This window comes from Lucilia sericata, unplaced genomic scaffold (assembly GCF_015586225.1).
Source record: "Lucilia sericata isolate MDLA Ls3-8-SP2 unplaced genomic scaffold, ASM1558622v1 Contig000187F_arrow, whole genome shotgun sequence".
Classification (NCBI taxonomy): domain Eukaryota; kingdom Metazoa; phylum Arthropoda; class Insecta; order Diptera; family Calliphoridae; genus Lucilia; species Lucilia sericata.
The window spans coordinates 390,761-412,062 of NW_023994215.1; the positions used below are offsets into that span (position 1 = coordinate 390,761).

General features: G+C 33.5%; 4 protein-coding genes across 4 annotated transcripts; 1 reads left to right on the forward strand and 3 right to left on the reverse strand.

Moving 5' to 3' along the window:
- Window positions 1-2,565: 2,565 nt before the first annotated feature.
- Window positions 2,566-3,270, reverse strand: LOC119601771. The gene is made up of 3 exons (XM_037952915.1): window positions 3,202-3,270; window positions 2,836-3,117; window positions 2,566-2,778 (listed from the first exon to the last, which is right to left on the reverse strand). Exons 1-3 carry the CDS (start codon window positions 3,268-3,270, stop codon window positions 2,566-2,568), a joined length of 564 nt encoding a protein of 187 aa, XP_037808843.1.
- Window positions 3,271-6,451: 3,181 nt separating this feature from the next.
- Window positions 6,452-7,203, forward strand: LOC119601772 (keratin, type I cytoskeletal 10-like). Its single transcript, XM_037952917.1, has 2 exons — window positions 6,452-6,587; window positions 6,658-7,203. Exons 1-2 carry the CDS (start codon window positions 6,578-6,580, stop codon window positions 7,014-7,016), a joined length of 369 nt encoding a protein of 122 aa, XP_037808845.1. The 5' UTR covers window positions 6,452-6,577; the 3' UTR covers window positions 7,017-7,203.
- Window positions 7,204-10,977: 3,774 nt separating this feature from the next.
- LOC119601773 (glycine-rich protein DOT1-like) lies at window positions 10,978-11,494 on the reverse strand. Its single transcript, XM_037952918.1, has 2 exons — window positions 11,380-11,494; window positions 10,978-11,305 (listed from the first exon to the last, which is right to left on the reverse strand). Exons 1-2 carry the CDS (start codon window positions 11,447-11,449, stop codon window positions 11,079-11,081), a joined length of 297 nt encoding a protein of 98 aa, XP_037808846.1. The 5' UTR covers window positions 11,450-11,494; the 3' UTR covers window positions 10,978-11,078.
- Window positions 11,495-13,656: 2,162 nt separating this feature from the next.
- Window positions 13,657-14,525, reverse strand: LOC119601730 (glycine-rich RNA-binding protein 3, mitochondrial-like). The gene is made up of 2 exons (XM_037952864.1): window positions 14,368-14,525; window positions 13,657-14,263 (listed from the first exon to the last, which is right to left on the reverse strand). Exons 1-2 carry the CDS (start codon window positions 14,432-14,434, stop codon window positions 13,851-13,853), a joined length of 480 nt encoding a protein of 159 aa, XP_037808792.1. The 5' UTR covers window positions 14,435-14,525; the 3' UTR covers window positions 13,657-13,850.
- Between the last annotated feature and the right edge of the window lie 6,777 nt (window positions 14,526-21,302).

Here is a 21,302-nt window from a genome sequence, read left to right on the forward strand (position 1 = left end):
CCCCAAATGTTCACATTAATGTCAAAGTACTTCATGTAATATTTAAAGATTCTACATCTTATAGTTTCTCAGATATAAGAATTTTTCTATTAAATTCATGTGGGGGTTTGAAGCCCCAAGATTAAAGCCCGCCTTTTTGTCCTAAATAATCATATTGACACTAAAGTGGCTCCGACAAAATTTGAGGACTCTAACTGTTATATTATCTCAAATATACGGATTTAATATTTTCTAATATGGGCGTGGCACCTGGCCCACTTGAAATTTCAAAATAAAAAGTAGCCTATTACCTATTCCAGACATACAGGAATACGCTGTGAAAATTTCGGTTCAGCAGTTTTGTAGTCTATAACGTTCAAACATACAAACATACAAACAAACACACATTCATTTTTATATATATAGATTTGATTTTTTTATAATTCTATATATATATAAAAGAGTAGCGTTACTGACTGACTGATTCATCATCGCACAGCCCAAACGGCTGAACCTAGAATAATGAAATTTTGACAGTAGATATGTTTTTGTAGATCCACTAAGGAGGGATTTTTGGAAATTTGTATATTTAGCACATTAAAAAAACTTTTTCGGTTTATTAAATTATTCCTATTAAATTTCGGACTAACTCTATAATGTTTGATATATAGATTTAAATACGGAATATTTTGTAAACTTAATTCTCAAAAAAGTATATTTCTAAGCGAAAGGGGTAAAAATTTTACTATTTTTATTAGTACTTTCCACTAAGTTAGAATTTATTCCACGTTTGGTACTTTCTCTTTCTGCAAATGATATTCTATATGTTTTATAATATGAATTCAAAACATGAAAAACATACATATGAAACATACACGGTCCTCGTTGAATAAGATTCTTTAAGAGAGAACTTTTTAGTACTTTTTATATCATAAATTGTACCTTTTGAATTTTTTATAATATCCAATCTAGGAACATAAATTTTAACATATATGGTCTTGACTGAATTATATTCTGTAAGTGAGTATACTCTTTGGTAATTTTCCATTCTTCAAATGGTACCTTTTGATTTCTCTATAATGTTTAGCCGGAACACATCCTTCTGCAAAACAGCGATGATACTGAAGATCAAGAACATATAGGCATGTTATGAGTAAAAGTCCACTACCTCCAATCTTGAGCCAACCATTCGACTATACTACCCCATATACGGAATTTAATTGAGAGTTTTCAAAGTCAGAGTTTCTATGGGTAACTTACTGAGTAAAATTAACTGCGGTATTGGTTATAGTGTCTTCGACGAAGAAGCTAAGATAAGTATCTCTTACTGTCTTCCTAACAACTGTAATGTTTTTCAGGCTAAAGTATTTGCGATAATGACTGCCTGTAGGGCATTATGCGACTTCAATGTTCGTGGTAATATAGGCATTTTTTCTGACATTTTTTCTATAAATAAACTCTCAAACTAACTACAATGCAAGAAGGATCTGCCAAGGCTGGATAGCCTGTCTGACATTATCCTAGTTTGGGTGCCTGAGCATAGATACTACTATGGAAATGGACAGTTAAGCAAATGTGCTAGAAAGAACATGATCTGCTCTACGCCGTTTCAGTAAAAGTCCGTTAGGATTTATCACAAGTAGTATCCTCAGGTTCTTTCTTCAGAAAAAGATGAAATAACCCTGACTCATATAGAGGGCATTTTTTTTTAAAGTAGAAATACAGTTTGCCGGTGAAAACTGGACATTGGGTGCTAGGCATACATGCAAGTCGGCTTGACCGCTTTTTTAACGAATTTTAAAGCAGTTGAAATGACATGGATAAAAAGAAAACTGTATTCCACCTTCTTTACGAATGCCTTGCCTTAGTTGCTAAGAGAAATAAATTCCTAGTGAGATACACTATATCTAACCGAAACAACCCATTGATATACATATCTCATTGCTAAAGACTGGTTCTAATACTACATTAATATACACTACAATCCTTTCGATTCTACTTCTTCATCTTCTCCTACATACAATGAGTGAAAATAGTAACTTATGCGTACTCGTGCGAGATCTACACTAGAAAATTAAGGTTTCCCAGTGATAGAATACTACCTCCTGTTGTTTAAACATTGCATGGGACTCTCAATCGTATATAGGCTTTTGAACGAGTTTTGTATAGAAATCCGAGGTCGCGAGTTTGGGCAAAATCTCGTCTTTTAAGGACTCCTACCATCATTGAAAAATATTTATGTTTAAATTATAATACCATATGATTAGTTTAGAATGAAAGGAGGATGTATGATTCACCAGATCAGAAAAGGCCGCTATCGGATCTATGAAAAAATTCAGTTATGTAGTTTTTAAAATTTCGAAGGGAAATATCGAATAAGGGAAATGTTAATCTAAAATTTCCAGTTAATTATTGATTTAAATTTATAATTTCAAAATGTCCACTTTTTTAATTTGTCCAATTGATAAATAATTTATTTAATTCATTAAAAAATTGTTATAAATTGAATTTTGCTATATGAAAATAATTTAGTATAAAAAAGATTTTTTAAAAAAAATAATTTACTTTATCTCTCTCTTGAGAGATCTAATAATACAACTTCAATTTGGCCGCTTTTAATTCAGTGCCAATGCATTTGTTGATTTGATAAGCTGCCTCGCAGGGATGATTAGCTCTGATCAAAGTGTTGCAATTATTAGCTTTAGCCACAGCAACCGACACCACTAGGGGATTGTTTTCCGAAATCATGCTGGCAATACGAGCAATAGTATTTGTTGACAATTTGTTAACATTTTCCATCTAAAAAGTTAATAGGTTTAAAGGAAAATTTTTGTTGTTTAGTTTGATTGTACTTACCAATTTAGTTTTCTTTAACATGCACATCATTAAACATTTCTCCTCATCTGTGGGATATTCCTCATACATAAGAGACTTTTCCATAATGCTGGGATCCATATTCATCTCCTTTACACACTCTACTTTGGCCGTGTTTAGAACTTCTTGAAATTCTTGTATACCTCTGGATGTTTCACGTTTGGCACGTTTATAGTTATCGTGAATACCATTGCCCAAAGGACTGGCTAGAGGTTTGCGTTGACCTTTGCTATAGTTTTTTGAGTTGCCATAGAAACTTTTCAACTGTAATTAAAGAACAAGGGTGTTAAATATATGAATTTTCATTACCATTAAGGTGAGGGTTCATTGTATGAAGTATTAACTTACACTTTTACTGTTGACCGCATTAAAGTAAATGCAAACCAAGAATATAATAATTGTAGCTGAAATTTTCATTTTAATTTTGTTTATTCGCTGAATGATTGTTAATGTTTTTGGTGATAATTGGCTTTGCTTTTATATCAAAAATTTGTTTTATAAATTTTGCTGATTTATCATTTTTTTTGGTAGCAAGAAAGAAATTTTTGTGAAGACCTTGTCTGAGGTCGTGAAGTAATAAAGAGACATGACTTTGGAATGAATAGGAAATTCACGTTTTTTTTAACATAAAAGTCATATATATATGATGTAAGTTATTCAATTAAGAGCTAATGGGGCCTTAAAAGGTGTTAGGAAATTCTGATTCGAAAAATTGTTATCAGTGGATAATATTAATTAGTATCATGATGGAATGAAGATATAGGCCTAGATGTACGTATGTATGCCTTTGGATTTGATGCATGTAACTAACTAACTAACTAACTAACTAACTAACTAACTAACTAACTAACTAACTAACTAACTAACTAACTAACTAACTAACTAACTAACTAACTAACTAACTAACTAACTAACTAACTAACTAACTAACTAACTAACTAACTAACTAACTAACTAACTAACTAACTAACTAACTAACTAACTAACTAACTAACTAACTAACTAACTAACTAACTAACTAACTAACTAACTAACTAACTAACTAACTAACTAACTAACTAACTAACTAACTAACTAACTAACTAACTAACTAACTAACTAACTAACTAACTAACTAACTAACTAACTAACTAACTAACTAACTAACTAACTAACTAACTACTAACTAACTAACTAACTAACTAACTAACTAACTAACTAACTAACTAACTAACTAACTAACTAACTAACTAACTAACTAACTAACTAACTAACTAACTAACTAACTAACTAACTAACTAACTAACTAACTAACTAACTAACTAACTAACTAACTAACTAACTAACTAACTAACTAACTAACTAACTAACTAACTAACTAACTAACTAACTAACTAACTAACTAACTAACTAACTAACTAACTAACTAACTAACTAACTAACTAACTAACTAACTAACTAACTAACTAACTAACTAACTAACTAACTAACTAACTAACTAACTAACTAACTAACTAACTAACTAACTAACTAACTAACTAACTAACTAACTAACTAACTAACTAACTAACTACTAACTAACTAACTAACTAACTAACTAACTAACTACTAACTAACTAACTAACTAACTAACTAACTAACTAACTAACTAACTAACTAACTACTAACTAACTAACTAACTAACTAACTAACTAACTAACTAACTAACTAACTAACTAACTAACTAACTAACTAACTAACTAACTAACTAACTAACTAACTAACTAACTAACTACTAACTACTAACTAACTAACTAACTACTAACTAACTAACTAACTAACTAACTAACTAACTAACTAACTAACTAACTAACTAACTAACTAACTAACTAACTAACTACTAACTAACTAACTAACTAACTACTAACTAACTAACTAACTAACTAACTACTAACTAACTAACTAACTAACTAACTAACTAACTAACTAACTAACTAACTAAACTAACTAACTAACTAACTAACTAACTAACTAACTAACTAACTAACTAACTAACTAACTAACTAACTAACTAACTAACTAACTAACTAACTACTAACTAACTAACTAACTAACTAACTAACTAACTAACTAACTAACTAACTAACTAACTACTAACTAACTAACTAACTAACTAACTACTAACTAACTACTAACTAACTAACTAACTAACTAACTAACTAACTAACTAACTAACTAACTAACTAACTAACTAACTACTAACTAACTAACTAACTAACTAACTAACTAACTAACTAACTAACTAACTAACTAACTAACTAACTAACTAACTAACTAACTAACTAACTAACTAACTAACTAACTAACTAACTAACTACTAACTAACTAACTAACTAACTAACTAACTAACTAACTAACTAACTAACTAACTAACTAACTAACTAACTAACTAACTAACTAACTAACTAACTAACTAACTAACTAACTAACTAACTAACTAACTAACTAACTAACTAACTAACTAACTAACTAACTAACTAACTAACTAACTAACTAACTAACTAACTAACTAACTAACTAACTAACTAACTAACTAACTAACTAACTAATTAACTAACTAACTAACTAACTAATTTAATCTAAACAGTTTTGATTCGCTTTTTGTTTAAAAAACTATAGCAGCTACTTTGTCAACAAATATGGTCTCTAGTCTTTTCTTTCGTCCTCTAAAAATATCGGTATTACCACACAATTTAGCACATAGTACATGTATGTAAATCTAATTGTACTACCACAAACTAAAACCCCGATCCTCCCATAATTATTTATTTATTTATTTGAATTTTTATGATTTTACTTTTTATTTGTCTCCAACCAACGAAAAATTAATTTGTAATTCGTACGTAATTCAGTTTGGGTAATTCGCAGCTGAAATTTTGTATGGCCAATCATGTCATTCAGTATGTACATAATTGGGGGTTGAATGATGAATGCCTATCGTCCTTAATGTTATTCCCCAACTCAGACCTGAATTACGACTGCCAAAAATCTCTTCGAGAAGAAGTCCTAAGCTATCTTTTGAGTTAAAAAGGAAATAAAAAGATCCATTTTGGAAAAAGTAAACAAAATTTCAATTTGCAATTCATTTAAGTTATCGTTTAAGTTATTATTTTAAACCGCTATAACTTTTGCGCGCATCATTGAAAATAATTAACGTTTTCATATTTATCATGTGTAATTCTTATCCAATTCAACCACTAAATATGGTTCCTGTCAGAGGAAAAAATTTTATCCAATTCTTAAAAAATTTTTATTTTGCTCGTATACTTTTGCATGTATTTAATCAATATTTCCTATCTTTTTTCATGGTGTGTATAAAATATGCAAAAATATTTGAATTGTATATATCTGAAGACAAATAACTCAGACATCTAGTCCCATGTTAGGCCTCAACTTTTTGCTGTAGGGTATTATATATAATACAATAGCTAACTTGTTCCATATAAAATGAGTGCTAGTCAATTTTTTGCGCCTATCTCTCTCTCTCTATTTCTTTCTCTCGTGTTTATTGTTTGTTTATATTTTGGAAATTTTAGGAAGAATAAAAACATACATATATGTAAGTACATATATGCTGATGAATGAAATGAGTCAAGTTTATAAAGTTTTTGTAAACACCATGCATTAGTTGTTTAACCACTAAACGAAGAAGAAGTCATTCCAATTTGTTTTAGCCGGTGTTCTAATAGTATTGACTTACGTTCTAATGAGTAATGGTAAGTCGCAATAAATTTCGGAAAGTGTTAATACATTGTAATTAAATTTTCTTTTTAATTTCTATTTCAGCACAAGGTCAAGGTAATGGTGGCAGAGCCGGTTCCTGGTCCAGCGCTAGCAGCCAATCTGGACAACCAGGTGCTCCAGGTAACAGCCAATTTAGTTATGGTTATTGTGGTATAGATGCTAATGGTATGCCCTATGGGGGAGCTAGCGGTAATGGTGGCTATCATGTTAATATAACCGATGAGCATGGTCGCCAGCATACATACAGTGGTGGCCAAGGCGGTTTTGGACAACATCCTGGTCAGTCAGGACAACCAGGTTCTATGGGTACACATAGTTATACTGGCACCAATACAAATGGTGGTGGCTATCAAAACTCTTCGTCATCATCTGCCTACGCTTCATCTTGGAGTAGTTTTTAAGTTATTTGTTTGTTTGTTTTCATTGTTTTTAATTATTAATCTTAGACATTTGAATTTCGCAATGAAGTGTAAATTTAAATCATTATATTACTCATTATGTTTTAAGTAAGTACTCGTTTCTGTAACTTTGTCTTTAATAAAACAAATATAAAGGAAATAATTAGGTAACTGTTGGCATAAAATAGTATACTTAAGTGTGTATAATTAATTATTAAGATTTTTTTAAATTTGCTGGATTTTATTCCATTTTCAGTAAAGAATTTTGTGCCCAATGAAATTCGGCAAACTAAGTTTAGTACTCCAATTTGAAAAGGTTAACTCACGCTTAATTGATTTCAGGTTATGTCATGACTAAATATATTAACTGAACAATTATTTAATTGTTTAATACACACTAAAATGTTATTAATTTATAGTGAAAAAGTGTTACCAATTTAATGTCATTAATTTCAATGTGTACTCATAAATAAAATATGGCATAATGCGGCATATTCTAAGGCGCAAGAATATTCTCGAAGTTGCCATATCCAGAAAATGTTAAAGTAAATACATACATACACGCATAATTGGCATGAGAATTCGCATACTATTTCGCTTAAAATACAACCAGATATTTTAAATGAGTTCTATTTCTGTACCCACCATCAAACCTGATGACTTTGTTATTCCGTTTGGAAAAATAATGAATTAATCAAGTATTATTACAATTTAATCCCTCTACCAAATTTAGGATAGTTTAATAACAGTGACCAACAAAATATTAAAATTTGGTCTGAATATATCAATTTTCTTTTGCTAATCAGTTTGACAATAAATTATTATCAAAGGACACAAAGAACATATATATTTCCTTAAAAAGAAGGTTATGCAAGGATAACACTTGCAAATGGTGCAACGAGAAGGAAGAGGAAAGTTCTACTTTCTCTTGCAATGCGCTACATTACGCAGTGAGACAAAAAAACGAAAATTGAAATCAAAATTAGAGTCTATGGCATTGGACAAACATAGCACTCAGGAAGCTTACTATGTTCCAGAAATTTGTTTCTGTGAATTCCTCCTTAAACCAAGCTGATCAATAGGCCAACAAAAGCGAGATATCTTTTTAAGAATAACTTTAGTTCGTTAGTTAGTTAGTTAGTTAGTTAGTTAGTTAGTTAGTTAGTAGTTAGTTAATAGTTAGTTAGTTTAGTTAGATAGTTAGTTAGTTAGTTAGATAGTTAGTGTTAGTTAGTTAGTTAGTTAGTTAGTTAGTTAGTTAGTTAGTTAGTTAGTGTTAGTTAGTTAGTTAGTTAGTTAGTTAGTTAGTTAGTAGTTTAGTTAGATAGTTAGTTAGTCGTTAGGATAGTTAGTTAGTTAGTTAGTTAGTAGTTAGTAGTTAGTTAGGTTAGTTAGTTAGTTCGTTCGTTTCGTTCGTTCGTTCGTTCGCGCGTTTCGTTCGTTCGTTCGTCGTTCGTTCGTTTTCGTTCGTTTCGTTCGTTCGTTCGTTCGTTCGTTCGTTCGTTCGTTCGTTCGTTCGTTTCGTTCGTTCGTTCGTTCGTTCGTTCGTTTCGTTCGTTCGTTCGTTCGTTCGTTCGTTCGTTCGTTTCGTGTTCGTTCGTTCGTTCGTTCGTTTTCGTTCGTTCGTTCGTTCGTTCGTTCGTTCGTTCGTTCGTTCGTTTCGTTGTTCGTTCGTTCGTCGTCGTTCGTTCGTTCGTTCGTTCGTTTCGTTCGTTCGTTCGTTCGTTCGTTCTTCGTTCGTTCGTTCGTTCGTTTCGTTCGTTCGTTCGTTCGTTCGTTCGTTCGTTCGTTCTTCGTTCGTTCGTTCGTTCGTTCGTTCGTTTCGTTCGTTTGTTCGTTCGTTCGTTCGTGTTCGTTCGTTCGTTCGTTCGTTCGTTCTTCGTTCGTTTCGTTTTCGTTCGTCGTTCGTTCGTTTCGTTTTCGTTCGTTCGTTCGTTCGTTCGTTCGTTCGTTTCGTTCGTTCGTTCGTTCGTTCTTTCGTTCGTTCGTTCGTTCGTTCGTTCGTTCGTTCGTTTCGTTCGTTGTTCGTTTCGTTCTTCGTTCGTTCGTTCGTTTGTTCGTCGTTTCGTTCGTTTCGTTCGTTCGTTCGTTCGTTCGTTCGTTCGTTCGTTTCGTTCGTTCGTTCGTTCGTTCGTTCGTTCTCGTTGTTCGTTCGTTCGTTCGTTCGTTCGTTTCGTTCGTTTCGTTCGTTCGTTCTTTCGTTCGTTCGTTCGTTCGTTCGTTCGTTCGTTCGTTCTTCGTTCGTTCTTTCGTTCGTTCGTTCGTTCGTTCGTTCGTTCGTTCGTTCGTTCTTCGTTCGTTCGTGTTTTCGTTCGTTTCGTTCGTTCGTTTCGTTCGTTCGTTCGTTCGTTCGTTCGTTCTTTCGTTCGTTCGTTCGTTCGTTCGTTTCGTTCGTTCGTTCGTTCGTTCGTTCGTTCGTTCGTTTCGTTCTTCGTTCGTTCGTTCGTTCGTTCGTTCGTTCGTTCGTTTCGTTCGTTCGTTCGTTCGTTCGTTCGTTTTTTCGTTCGTTCGTTCGTTCGTTCGTTCGTTCGTTCGTGTCGTTCGTTCGTTTCGTTCTTCGTCGTTCGTTCGTTTCGTTCGTTCGTTTCGTTCGTTCGTTTCGTTCGTTCGTTCGTTTCGTTCGTTCGTTCGTTCGTTCGTTCGTTCGTTCGTTCGTTCTTCGTTCGTTTCGTTCTTTTCTTCGTTCGTTCGTTCGTTAGTTCGTTCGTTCGTTCGTTCGTTCGTTTCGTTCGTTTCGTTCGTTCGTTAGTTCGTTCGTTTCGTTCGTTCTTTTTCGTTCGTTTTCTTCGTTCGTTCGTTCGTTCTTCGTTCGTTCGTTTCGTTTCTTTCGTTTCGTTCTTTGTTAGTTCGTTTTTTCTTCGTTCGTTTTTCGTTCGTTTCCGTTCGTTCGTTCGTTCGTTCGTTCGTTTTTCTTCGTTCTTTTTCGTTCTTCGTTCGTTCGTTCGTTCTTTCGTTCGTTCTTTCGTTCGTTCTTTCGTTTTCGTTTTCGTTCTTTGTTTCGTTCTTTCGTTCGTTCGTTCGTCGTTCGTTCGTTCGTTCGTTCGTTCTTCGTTTCGTCGTTCGTTCGTTCGTTCTCTTCCGTTCGTTCGTTCGTTCGTTCGTTCGTTCGTTCGTTCGTTCGTTCGTTCGTGTCGTTCTTTCGTTCGTTCGTTCGTTCGTTCGTTCGTTCGTTCGTTTTCGTTCGTTCGTTTTCGTTTCGTTCGTTCGTTCGTTCGTTTCGTTCGTTCGTTTTCGTTCGTTCGTTCGTTCGTTCGTTCGTTCGTTTCGTTCTTCGTTCGTTCGTTCGTTTCGTTCTTTTCGTTCGTTCGTTCGTTCGTTCGTTCGTTCGTTCGTTCGTTCGTTCGTTCGTTTCGTTCGTTCGTTCGTTCGTTCTTTCGTTCGTTCGTTCGTTCGTTCGTTTAGTTAGTAGTAGTTAGTTAGTTCGTTAGTTAGTTAGTTAGTTAGTTAGTTAGTTAGTTAGTTAGTTAGTTAGTTAGTTAGTTAGTTAGTTAGTTAGTTAGTTAGTTAGTTAGTTAGTTAGTTTGAAAAGGGACAATGTGCACCTATGCATCTAGCTGCCCTCAGGAGGGAATCTAACCCTTCAACTCCGGTCTACCAGAATAGACCTATCATTTTAAATCCTGATGATATCACTCACTCATAGCGTTTAACTATTTCTGGAGGATATGGCTACTTCAAGAAATTTTGCGCCTTAAGCCATGCTAGACTATACCACATTTTATTTATGACTACACATTTCAATTTATAAACGGAAAGTTGTAACAGTTTTTCACTACGAATGAACATAACATTTTAATAGTAGTGCGTATTAAACATTTAAATAAGTTGTTAGTTGAAATGCATATTTAGTTATTACATAATCTGAAATCAATTTAGGATGAGCTAAACTTTTTCAAATTTTGTAGTAAAGTTCACTTTAACAAAATTTTTTACTGTAATTGGAATAAAATCAAGCAAATTGTTATTGTTTTTTTTTTATTTTTTTTAATAAGTCATACAATCTTATTTATAATATACTGAGCAGTAGTATAATAATTTAAATTGACACATCATCAAATCAAATGCCTAAGTTTTAATTATTAAAAACAATGAAAACAAAGAAATAACATAAATAGTACTCCAAGCTGAAACGTAAGCAGATGAGGCAGATGAGTATTGATAACCACCACCATTACCACTAGCTCCTGCATAACCATTACCTCCTGGAGCACCTGGTTGTCCGGCACTACCACCATTACCGCCGGGAGCACCTGGTTGTCCGGCACTGCCACCATTACCACCTTGGCCTTGTGCTGTAATATAAATTATAAAGAGAAAATTAAATTAATATTTTTATATTACACATTCGAATTTTATTGCGACTTACCTGTACTCATTAGAACCTGGCTCAATACTACTATTAAAACACCCGTTAAAATAAATTGAACTGATTTCATGTTGGCTTTTGTGAGGTAGTTAAAGAACTAATGCATCGTGTTGACAAATACATTTCATTTAGTATAAAATTATTCCTAATATTTCCAAAAATATACGCTAAAAATTAACAAAATGAAGAGAGATGCAATACATTTATTAGTACTCATTTTATATTAAACACTTTAGTTATTGTAGACCGGTATGGGCGACCATATATTATCCTACAGTAGAAGCTTCCGTTAGGACTCTTAACTCAAGCGGCCTAATATGTGGGCTAGTTAATAGAATGGTCCAACCCTGTTGTAAGAGTTATTTATATTATTAGAAATAAAACAATAGCATATTTTGGGGAATATTGATTTGATTGATCAAAACATTGATAGCAAACTCACAAAAGTATATTTTTTTTATAAGATTCTAAGACGATCTATACATGTCATAACACCAATATATCAATGAAATTCGACATAAAAACGAAAATCTCTCTGCTTAACATTATGAGGATCGGGCAATAATTGACCCCATCCCCATAGAAAATCCTTCAAACAGGGCTCTGGAAACGTTGCTAGATATTCCACCCATTGAAACATATTTAAGATATGAGGCGGCGCTTACAGCCGAACGGCTCTTTACTTTAGGCGAATTGGCCAAACGCGGTTATAGGCCACGTCATCAATGTATACTGGACACATTGGAAGGTTATACACAATCATCGGACGTGCCTGATCGCATACCAGACACAGAATATGTCGGAAACTTTGAAACTGGAGTTCTATATTGAATTGTAAGAAAGCTTTAACTGAATATTCCCTCAGAGGTAAAGTTTGCTTCATATGGGTAACAGGCCCCTCAGAAGAACCATTCGACGCAACAAAAGCTGAATTAAAAACAAGTAAGAGTGCTATATTCGGCTGAGCCGAATCTTATATACCCTTCACCACAGTGTTTTTAAAAATATCAATTCTATAAAATATTAATTTATTTCATTTTCCCGTTTATATCATTATTATAGCTATAGCAAAACGAACAACAACAACGCTAAACAAAATAAACACACAAAAAAACAAAATACACAAGGCAGTAAACCCAACAGACATCCAAACATATGAAACGAAATACACAAAAATACAAAAACAAAATAGACAACGCAATGAAACCAACAGACATCCAAACATACGAAACTGAATACACCAAAAAACAAAAACAATATACACAAGTCAATGAAACATACAAAACGAAATACTCCAAAAAAAAGCAAAAACAAAACAACGCAATGAAACCAACAGACATCCAAACATAAGAAACAGAATGCAACAAACACACAGACGGACAGACACACAGGCGGACAGACAGACGGACAGACATACAGACGGACGGACATAGCTTAATCAACTCCGCTACCTATAAGGATCCAGAATATATATACTTTATGGGGTCGGAAAATTATATTATTACAGAAATTACAAACGAAATGACAAACTTATATATACCCATCTCACGAAGGTGAAGGGTATAAAAATATAGGTGAGAGAATCCCATAAGGCCTCTTGGAATAATGAAACGTTGGGTAGAACCACAAAGATCCTATTTTGTAACCCTAATGAAAGCAAGAAGGAAACTGAGTTTCTAAACATTAAAAAATAATACGTTCAGTGAATTTTTTGTTCATGAAAAGGAGCGCACAACAGGCCCGGTAGTGACCTAAGTGTATTTCTTCGGTTTTGTTGTAGTATACATTCTCCTATCAACCTAACCTGACCTAACCTAAAAAAAATTTGACGAAAAATATTTGTTTTAAAGCCGTAATTACTCTTTATAATTCTCTAGTACCTAAAACCCTCTTAAAATCCCTTTTCTCTATTAAATCTGATGTTCATATTATTATTGTTATACGATTGTAAAATTCATCGATTCATATAAAAAATTTTCACTTTTTTCTTCATTTAAATTAAAGTAATTGATAACGATGATGACAAGGTTTTTATAATGATGGAACGAGGAGAAATTTTCTTGAGATCGGACCACAAACGAAGAAATAGCATCGTTTGAAATTTTAACATACCCGAGGTGTCCTACTTAGTGGATCCCTTGACTGCGCCCCTGGTCCCTGAAGTTCAAATTCAAAATTTAAACTCTTCTTTACGCATGTGAATTTATAATCAAACAAAATTAACCCGTTTTAGAGTTAGAGCCTAATTTTTTGCATAACAAAGAAACCAAAAATTAATTAACATTTTAATTAACACTTTTTATAAACACTTTCTAACTTTTCTTATTACATATAAATTTTTTAATTTTTATTAAAAAAAAAAAACACCTTTTGTTCGAAGGACACATAAAAGTCATAAAAACGAGTACTTATTTATAATACACTGAGCAATATAATGTTTTAATTGACACTTCATTGCGAAATTCAAATGCCTAAGATTTAATAATTAAAAACAATGAAAACAAACAAATAACATAAAAAGTACTCCAAGCTGAGGCGTAGGCAGATGAGGAAGAAGAGTTCTGATAACCGCCACGATTTGTATTGGAGCTAGAATAACTATATGTGCCCATAGAACCAGGTTGTCCTGGCTGGCCATGCTGACCAGGCTGTCCTCCAAAACCACCTTGGCCACCACTGTACGAATGTTGGCGACCCTGTTCATCGGTTATATTAACATGATAGCCACCATTACCGCTAGATCCACCATAGGGCATACCATTAGCGTCTACACCACCATAACCGTAACTAAATTGACTGTTGCCTGGAGTTCCCGGCTGTCCAGATTGGCTGCTAGAACTGGACCAGGTTCCAGCACTGCCACCATAACCACCTTGACCTTGTGCTATAATATAAATGAAAATTTCCAAATTACTTAATGCATATAATATTCATTTGCAATATTTTAGTTTATATACTAACACTTTACGAATTTTAATTGCGACTTACCTGCACTCATTAGAACGTGACTCAATACTATTAGAACACCGGCTAAAACAAATTGAACTGATTTCATCTTGGCTTTTGTGAGGTTGTTAAACAACTAATGCGATGTTTTTATAAATACAATAAATTTATAAACTTGACTCATTTCATTTAGATTCTTCCTAAAATTTCCAAAATATAAACAAACAAATAAACAAGAGAGAGAGAATGGTATATATATATATAGAGAGACGCAATAAATATATTAGTGCTCATTTTATTTAAAACACGTTAGAAAGTAGATGGATATGGGTGACCATGAGATACCCTATAACCTACGCATCCGAAGAGATTCCTAATAAGGGTGATAGGCATTACTTATAATGGTCTAATACACATAACATATGCATGTTTGGGTCTTTATAAATTCTAGGGCGATATAGCCATACTCATCTGTCAGATATCTGTACATTTCCACAAATATTCTCTTAGAATTATATTTGTTTGGAATTGAATTTAAAGGATTTAAACCAACCCTATTAAAGTAGTCCCTGTTACTTTAAGTGGTAGGCTAACTTGATGACCTTATGCCGCCAATTTTCGAAAATATCACTTCCTTCTACAGCCCTGCAACACATCAGTTATGAACAGAGCAAATGTCGATACAAGGAGGAATACTGTACGTTCAATTCCCCCGGGGCATTTTTCCTTGATGAAAGACCCTCATATAGGTAGGTGTATTGCAATCCCGGGATTAAGAGGCGCCAGCAGTACCTCTACTCAGCCGTTACTATAAACATGTGATGACAATTCACTCCTCGGACTTTCCTTGGAATGATTTGACATGCAATCGAACCAGAAAACCACATAATCAGGTACTACGGGTGGTCAGTTGTCCGCAGGACTTGTCCCGGCTGGTCAGGATCCACGTGGTGTCTGTTAAAAGACTAAAGCGTGGTGAAATCTATATTTCGGGATAAGTTCGGTGCTGTTGCCGAATGACAACAGACACCCCACAGAGGAGCGACAGTGTGACTAAGCGTTGGAAATGAGTTGGTGTTAAATAAATATGATACAGGATGTATGTAGGGGAATACGGATCTCATCCGCCCGTATGCCTAGAGTGAGTCTGTTGTATGTTGTTCTCTTACAAGTGTGTCGGTTGAATGGTAAGTGTGCAGGATGGAATGGTGATGGATGAAAAGTATCTTATACAAGTGATACCATTGAATTTTCCTTCCTAGTCCAGGTATGTTCAGAGCAAACTCTTTTCTTACCAGATTTACCACAATGTGTCCTCTGTGAGTAAGAACAAAGTCTCGGCTTATATGATAGATTCGTACTTCGGTCTACCGGTTACGTCTCTAAGTGCTGTTGCCGACTCAACAGAGGCCATCCCATCTGCGTGGTTGGTAACGGAAGTGATGTTTTTGCATCTCGGAAGTTAAGCAACGGGGCAGCAATGGTCAGAGATTAGATAGCTCAAGTACTTGAGCAAAGTCCACGTTTACTGGACCAGAAATTCCATATACATATTTATTTACTGACTTTTTTAGGACAAAAAAGTCGATTTGAGAACCATATCTATCACCATTCCATCACACAGATCTTCCGACGCAGTAATGAGAATATTTATGAGACACATTCATATGTGTGAGGGTCGATAGCAAAGCTCATATAATCCTTCCCCAATCTGCATTCCATTCTTGTCATTCCAACTCATACCAAATATAAGTATTTCGTAGTTCCTATAGTCACTTTTCTGTGTTGTGTGCAAGACTAATTATCTCACTGGTATTATGGTAAACCCGCTAGTCAAATAACCCGGAAGAATCATTTGACTCTACACATGTTTTGATAGTGGGTTTAGCTTTAAAGAATGATCTTTATGTTGATTTAGCTATGTTGTGGACTGAACTTTATAGTCTACAGAAGAAATACACCTCTATATGGGTGTAGGGTATAGTCTCAGAATCACTTTTTGAGTGGATTATGAAGATAATTTGAATAAACTTGGTACGTAAGTCTTTGTGATCTTATTGAAATCGGTAATTTTTTTCGCCTTACCCACATACATATGATGTCTATAAAAACGAATAAAAACCCAACAACTGTTGTAGGGTATCATATGGTCGGTTATGTTCTATTACACATTCTTACTTGTTTTTAATTGGGCTTGCAAATTTTAGAATGCACTAAGAGTTACATACATAACTATATAGTACTTTTATTTATTCAAGACCTTATTCATAATGCATATTTATTTAATCAAAGGTTTATACATTTTGTAAGAGAATCGTTCAATAAAAATCTAAACAAATACAAATTTGGAATTAAAAATTATATAGCGTGAAAATTTTATTTAACTTAATAATTTGTAATTTTCCAGTAATTGATCAAAATTAACTATATCGAATCGTTATATCAAAGATTGAAGATTGGCAAATCGAATCAGAAATACTCAGAGGTATGTGTAGCTGTTATTATTTTTTAATGTTACAAACATATGTATGAACGTATTACTTATGTACTTTCCCCACTATGGGGGTGTATCATACTTAAAACGAAAAATGAATTAACAATACAATGTTAGGGTCAAGTTTTTAATATTAATCAGGAAGAGCTTTGAAGGTATTAAATAAAGAATTTGGTGTATATTATGGCTCCGAATGTTTTCACTTAATCGCGTTTTCTGTAGTAAGGGTACAATAAGAATAAGAAGTATAGATATTGATTTTCTTTTAGCATATAACTGAAATGATCTGGACATTCTATCTGTCCTATTATTTTTACTTTTTTCTTAAATATTTCATATAAATTTCAGTCTCGGCACCTTAAAATATACAATGAAATCTCAATTATTTTCTTATATGCGTGAAATTTCGATCCCAGTTGGCCAAGTCTTTAAGTCATTTTAGAAGACATATATAAGACAAAAAAATAATTTATTTGGTGTAATCCTTGACCGGAAATTAAAATGAAGACACCACTTATATATAGGAGAATCTTAGGCATAAAAAGGGGCCTTAGTCCAACTAAGACACGTGGGCTTTATAATAGTATAATTAGACTAATTCTAGCTTATGATTTTTTTTAGTTAAAAGTGTAATATCAAACTATTACAGGGAGTTAAGGGTACATACTGCTTGGGTATAACTGGTGCCATGAGTACTACGACAACCAAGGCTTTGGAAACGTTGCTAGATTTTCCACCCATTGAAACTTATATAAGATATGAGACGGCACTTATAGCCGAATGTCTCATAATTTTAGGCACACGTCATTAATTTATACTGGACACATACACAATCATTGAATTTGCCCCATAGTCTCCCCCGGGGCAGGTTTCCTTGATGAAAGACCCTCATCTTGATGTATTGCAATCCCGGGGTAAAGAGGTGCTACCAGTACCTTTAGTCTGCCTTGACTATAAACTTGTGTTGAAATTTCGCTCCCTGGCTAGTCCTTGGATGATTTGACATGGGGTCTAACCAGAACACCACATAATCCAGTACTACGGGTGGTCAGTTGGACTTGTCCTGGCTGGTCAGTTGGTTGAGGTTCCTTCGGGATCCATGTAGTGGCTGTGGTTTAAACGCAAATTCGCGGGAAGGGAGTGCTTGGTTAAAAGATTGATATACGGTGGAATATAAATTTTCGGGATATGTTTCTGTTACCGCTCCTAGAAACTAGGAGCAAACAGGGCAAGACTGTGGCTTAACAAATGTTGGAATTGATCTGATAATGTAATGGAGTGAGATGTACCATTCGGATACCTGTATCTGATGGACGAGAGGTATCATGAGTTGTATCTGTGGAGATGTCGGAATGAAAGAAGGAGTGACGGTTGAAATGTTGGTGAAATTGTTTGAGACGTTGTGGAGCTGTAATACCTTAATCTTTAATTTGCCGGCTATTTTCCTTCATGGTTGAGTGTGTTGGAGTTTACTCTAAACATGCTCAACTTATTGCAATAGGTCCTTGTGGCCATTGAAATAAGTCTGGAATTTATGTTTCGGATTACCAATTTGTCCCCTAGATGCTGTTGCCGAGTCAACAGAAGCCATCTCAGTAGTGTGGTTATGCGACTTTACGGTGTTTTCACCTGATGTTGTTTCGTTTGTCGGGGTTAGGTTGAGCTTGATTCATGACACCGGTCATTCCCCAACGGGTCTACTATGGCAAGTGAATAGATAGCTCGAGCAAAGTGCACGTATACTAGACCGGAAGCACCTGTGTGTAAGAAACACAATGGGGCGATGGTGAGTAGTTGCAAAAGCTCACCCAGCGGTTAAAAAAGATCACCGTGAAATTGGCCAACACGGCAAAGCACTTGGCTTTCGCGCCCGATTATATACAATATGCAGAATATGTCGGAAACTTTAGAAAACTGATCCCAAATAGAAGGTCTTTGTCAAGCGGAACATTATAGTAAATACCCTTATGATGGCTCTAAATATTGAATATCCTAAAACAGAAATATACCTAATCACAACTCTGGCTTTCAGGCAGAAGTCTAAGCAATAACGGAATACGTAAATTGGGTTAGAATAAATATGGAGCCCACAGGTCTTAACATATATACCAACAGCCCGAAGGCTATTAGGGTGTTATCAGATGATACAGTTATATCTAAGACCTTATTGGCTTATAAGAAAGCACTAACCGCTACCATTCCTCTCGGGAGTAGTCGGGAACTAGTTAACCAGACGAAAACAAAACTATTTAACGCAACAAGGGCATACAAAAATATGGGTAAGAGAAACCCAGAACTGCGATCAATATTTTCAAGGGAAGTGAGGCCGTTTTCAAAAGTTTTTATTTTTCTCGTATTTAGTATATTAATTCTCATGCATATGTATTTCGACTAATCTAATTTGCATACATTTAGAGTACATCCAACTATGAATCATTTCATTAACTAAAATTAGTAACAACTTTGTTTTCATTTTAGTTACTCATCATAATGTTTTCACTTTTATGATTAAAATGTAACGCAAAATATGTGTCTTTAGACTAATTATTTATTTCTTTGTTTTCTTCTTGGAGACTTTAGCTATTGTTTTAATTACAAGGTTTAAATTAAGTGTATATATACCTAAAATATTTAACATTCACATGTTATAATTAACAGCAAACTATTAATTAATAACCCAACAAAATATAGATGCATTAAAAAGTAATGAGTTAATAAGCTATTATAACTTACAACCTTTTACTACTTAAGTACATATACATTTTAATTCATTATTTTAACATGTCAATGCCATTGGAAGCTATGTAGTACTTACCAAGCTCGCTTACGAATAGGGAGTTGAATATGATATGACTATCATCCCAAGGAGGAAAATCGTGTATGTTGGTCCACAACTGCTTAGTTATTTAATTGACGTTAACTAATGGGTTGACAATTCTATAAATTCTTATATATACAAATATATGTCAGTCATTACAAAGTTTTTGCTGGGAAAGTACTAATTCATTGATATATAATTTGAATAAAAGTCAAGGTCATAACTTTGATTTATCGGACTTGCTTCCACTAAGGAGACTCTTATCATTCTTTCGTTTCACTTATGTCCAGTATATAATGATGGTGCGACCTATAATCCCCCTAGATAATTCGCACAGAGATAAAACTAACCCCTCTCATCTTACATAAGGTTCGATTAGAGGAATATATTTCCTTTAAAGAGACAGATTATCACCATATCAATTGAGAACTAAGCGGTTTATAATCAAAAACAGCAATCTCTACTGTTTTTGAAATCATAAACGGTACATTCTGTACCATTTAGTTCTTTGACATTTTGTTACCCAACGGTCAAAAAATTTTTGCTAAGTTTGTCTTTGTGTAGACTTTTAAGATCAACTATAACATTATAATAAAGCAAATTTAAAAAAATTTTAAGTGTAAGCACTCAATAGAATAGATATAGATTTATATACTTTCAGCAATTGTTCTCAACACATTATTTCGAATTGAATACACTTTAAAAATATATTAATTACTAATTGTTTTTTCATATTTATACTCCATTCGTATTCGCATTGTGTTCAATGATAAGATTTACATTTATTTTCAAATAATAACTTTTTGTTGTATTTAAATAATAATTAAATTGTATACATTTTTAATTACAAGTATAACATTAGCCATATTCAAAATATATTCTATCTGTATATAATATGTATGTAAAAGAGTTGCGTTACTGACCGATTCATTATCGCTAAAACTAGAATTGTGAGTTTGATGGAGTTATTAAACCATAGTGGGGAGGGTAGTACGAATACTGATGTTTGTAGCGCACAAAAATATTGGTTCAATACCCATTTTAAATTATACTGATCTACTAAGAATAACTTTGCCGATTGGCTATCCGTGTAAAACTTGTGCGCAAGGTACAGGCCGAAATTCTGATGCAATTTGGACCATAGGACGAAGCCTATTTAAATTTAAAAATGGGTAAAATCATTCCTTTTTTTCACTTGGCTCTGATAACAAATGCTTAGTTAGATAGATATATAGATAACTAGATAGATAGATAGATAGATAGATAGATAGATAGATAGATAGATAGATAGATAGATAGATAGATAATAGATAGATAGATAGATAGATAGATAGATAGATAGATAGATAGATAGATAGATAGATAGATAGATAGATAGATAGATAGATAGATAGATAGAATAGATAGATAGATAGATAGAATAGATAGATAGATAGATAGATAGATAGATAGATAGATAGATAGATAGATAGATAGATAGATAGATAGATAGATAGATAGATAGATAGATAGATAGATAGATAGATAGATAGATAGATAGATAGATAGATAGATAGATAGATAGATAGATAGATAGATAGATAGATAGATAGATAGATAGATAGATAGATAGATAGATAGATTAGAGATAGATAGATAGATAGATAGATAGATAGATAGATAGAT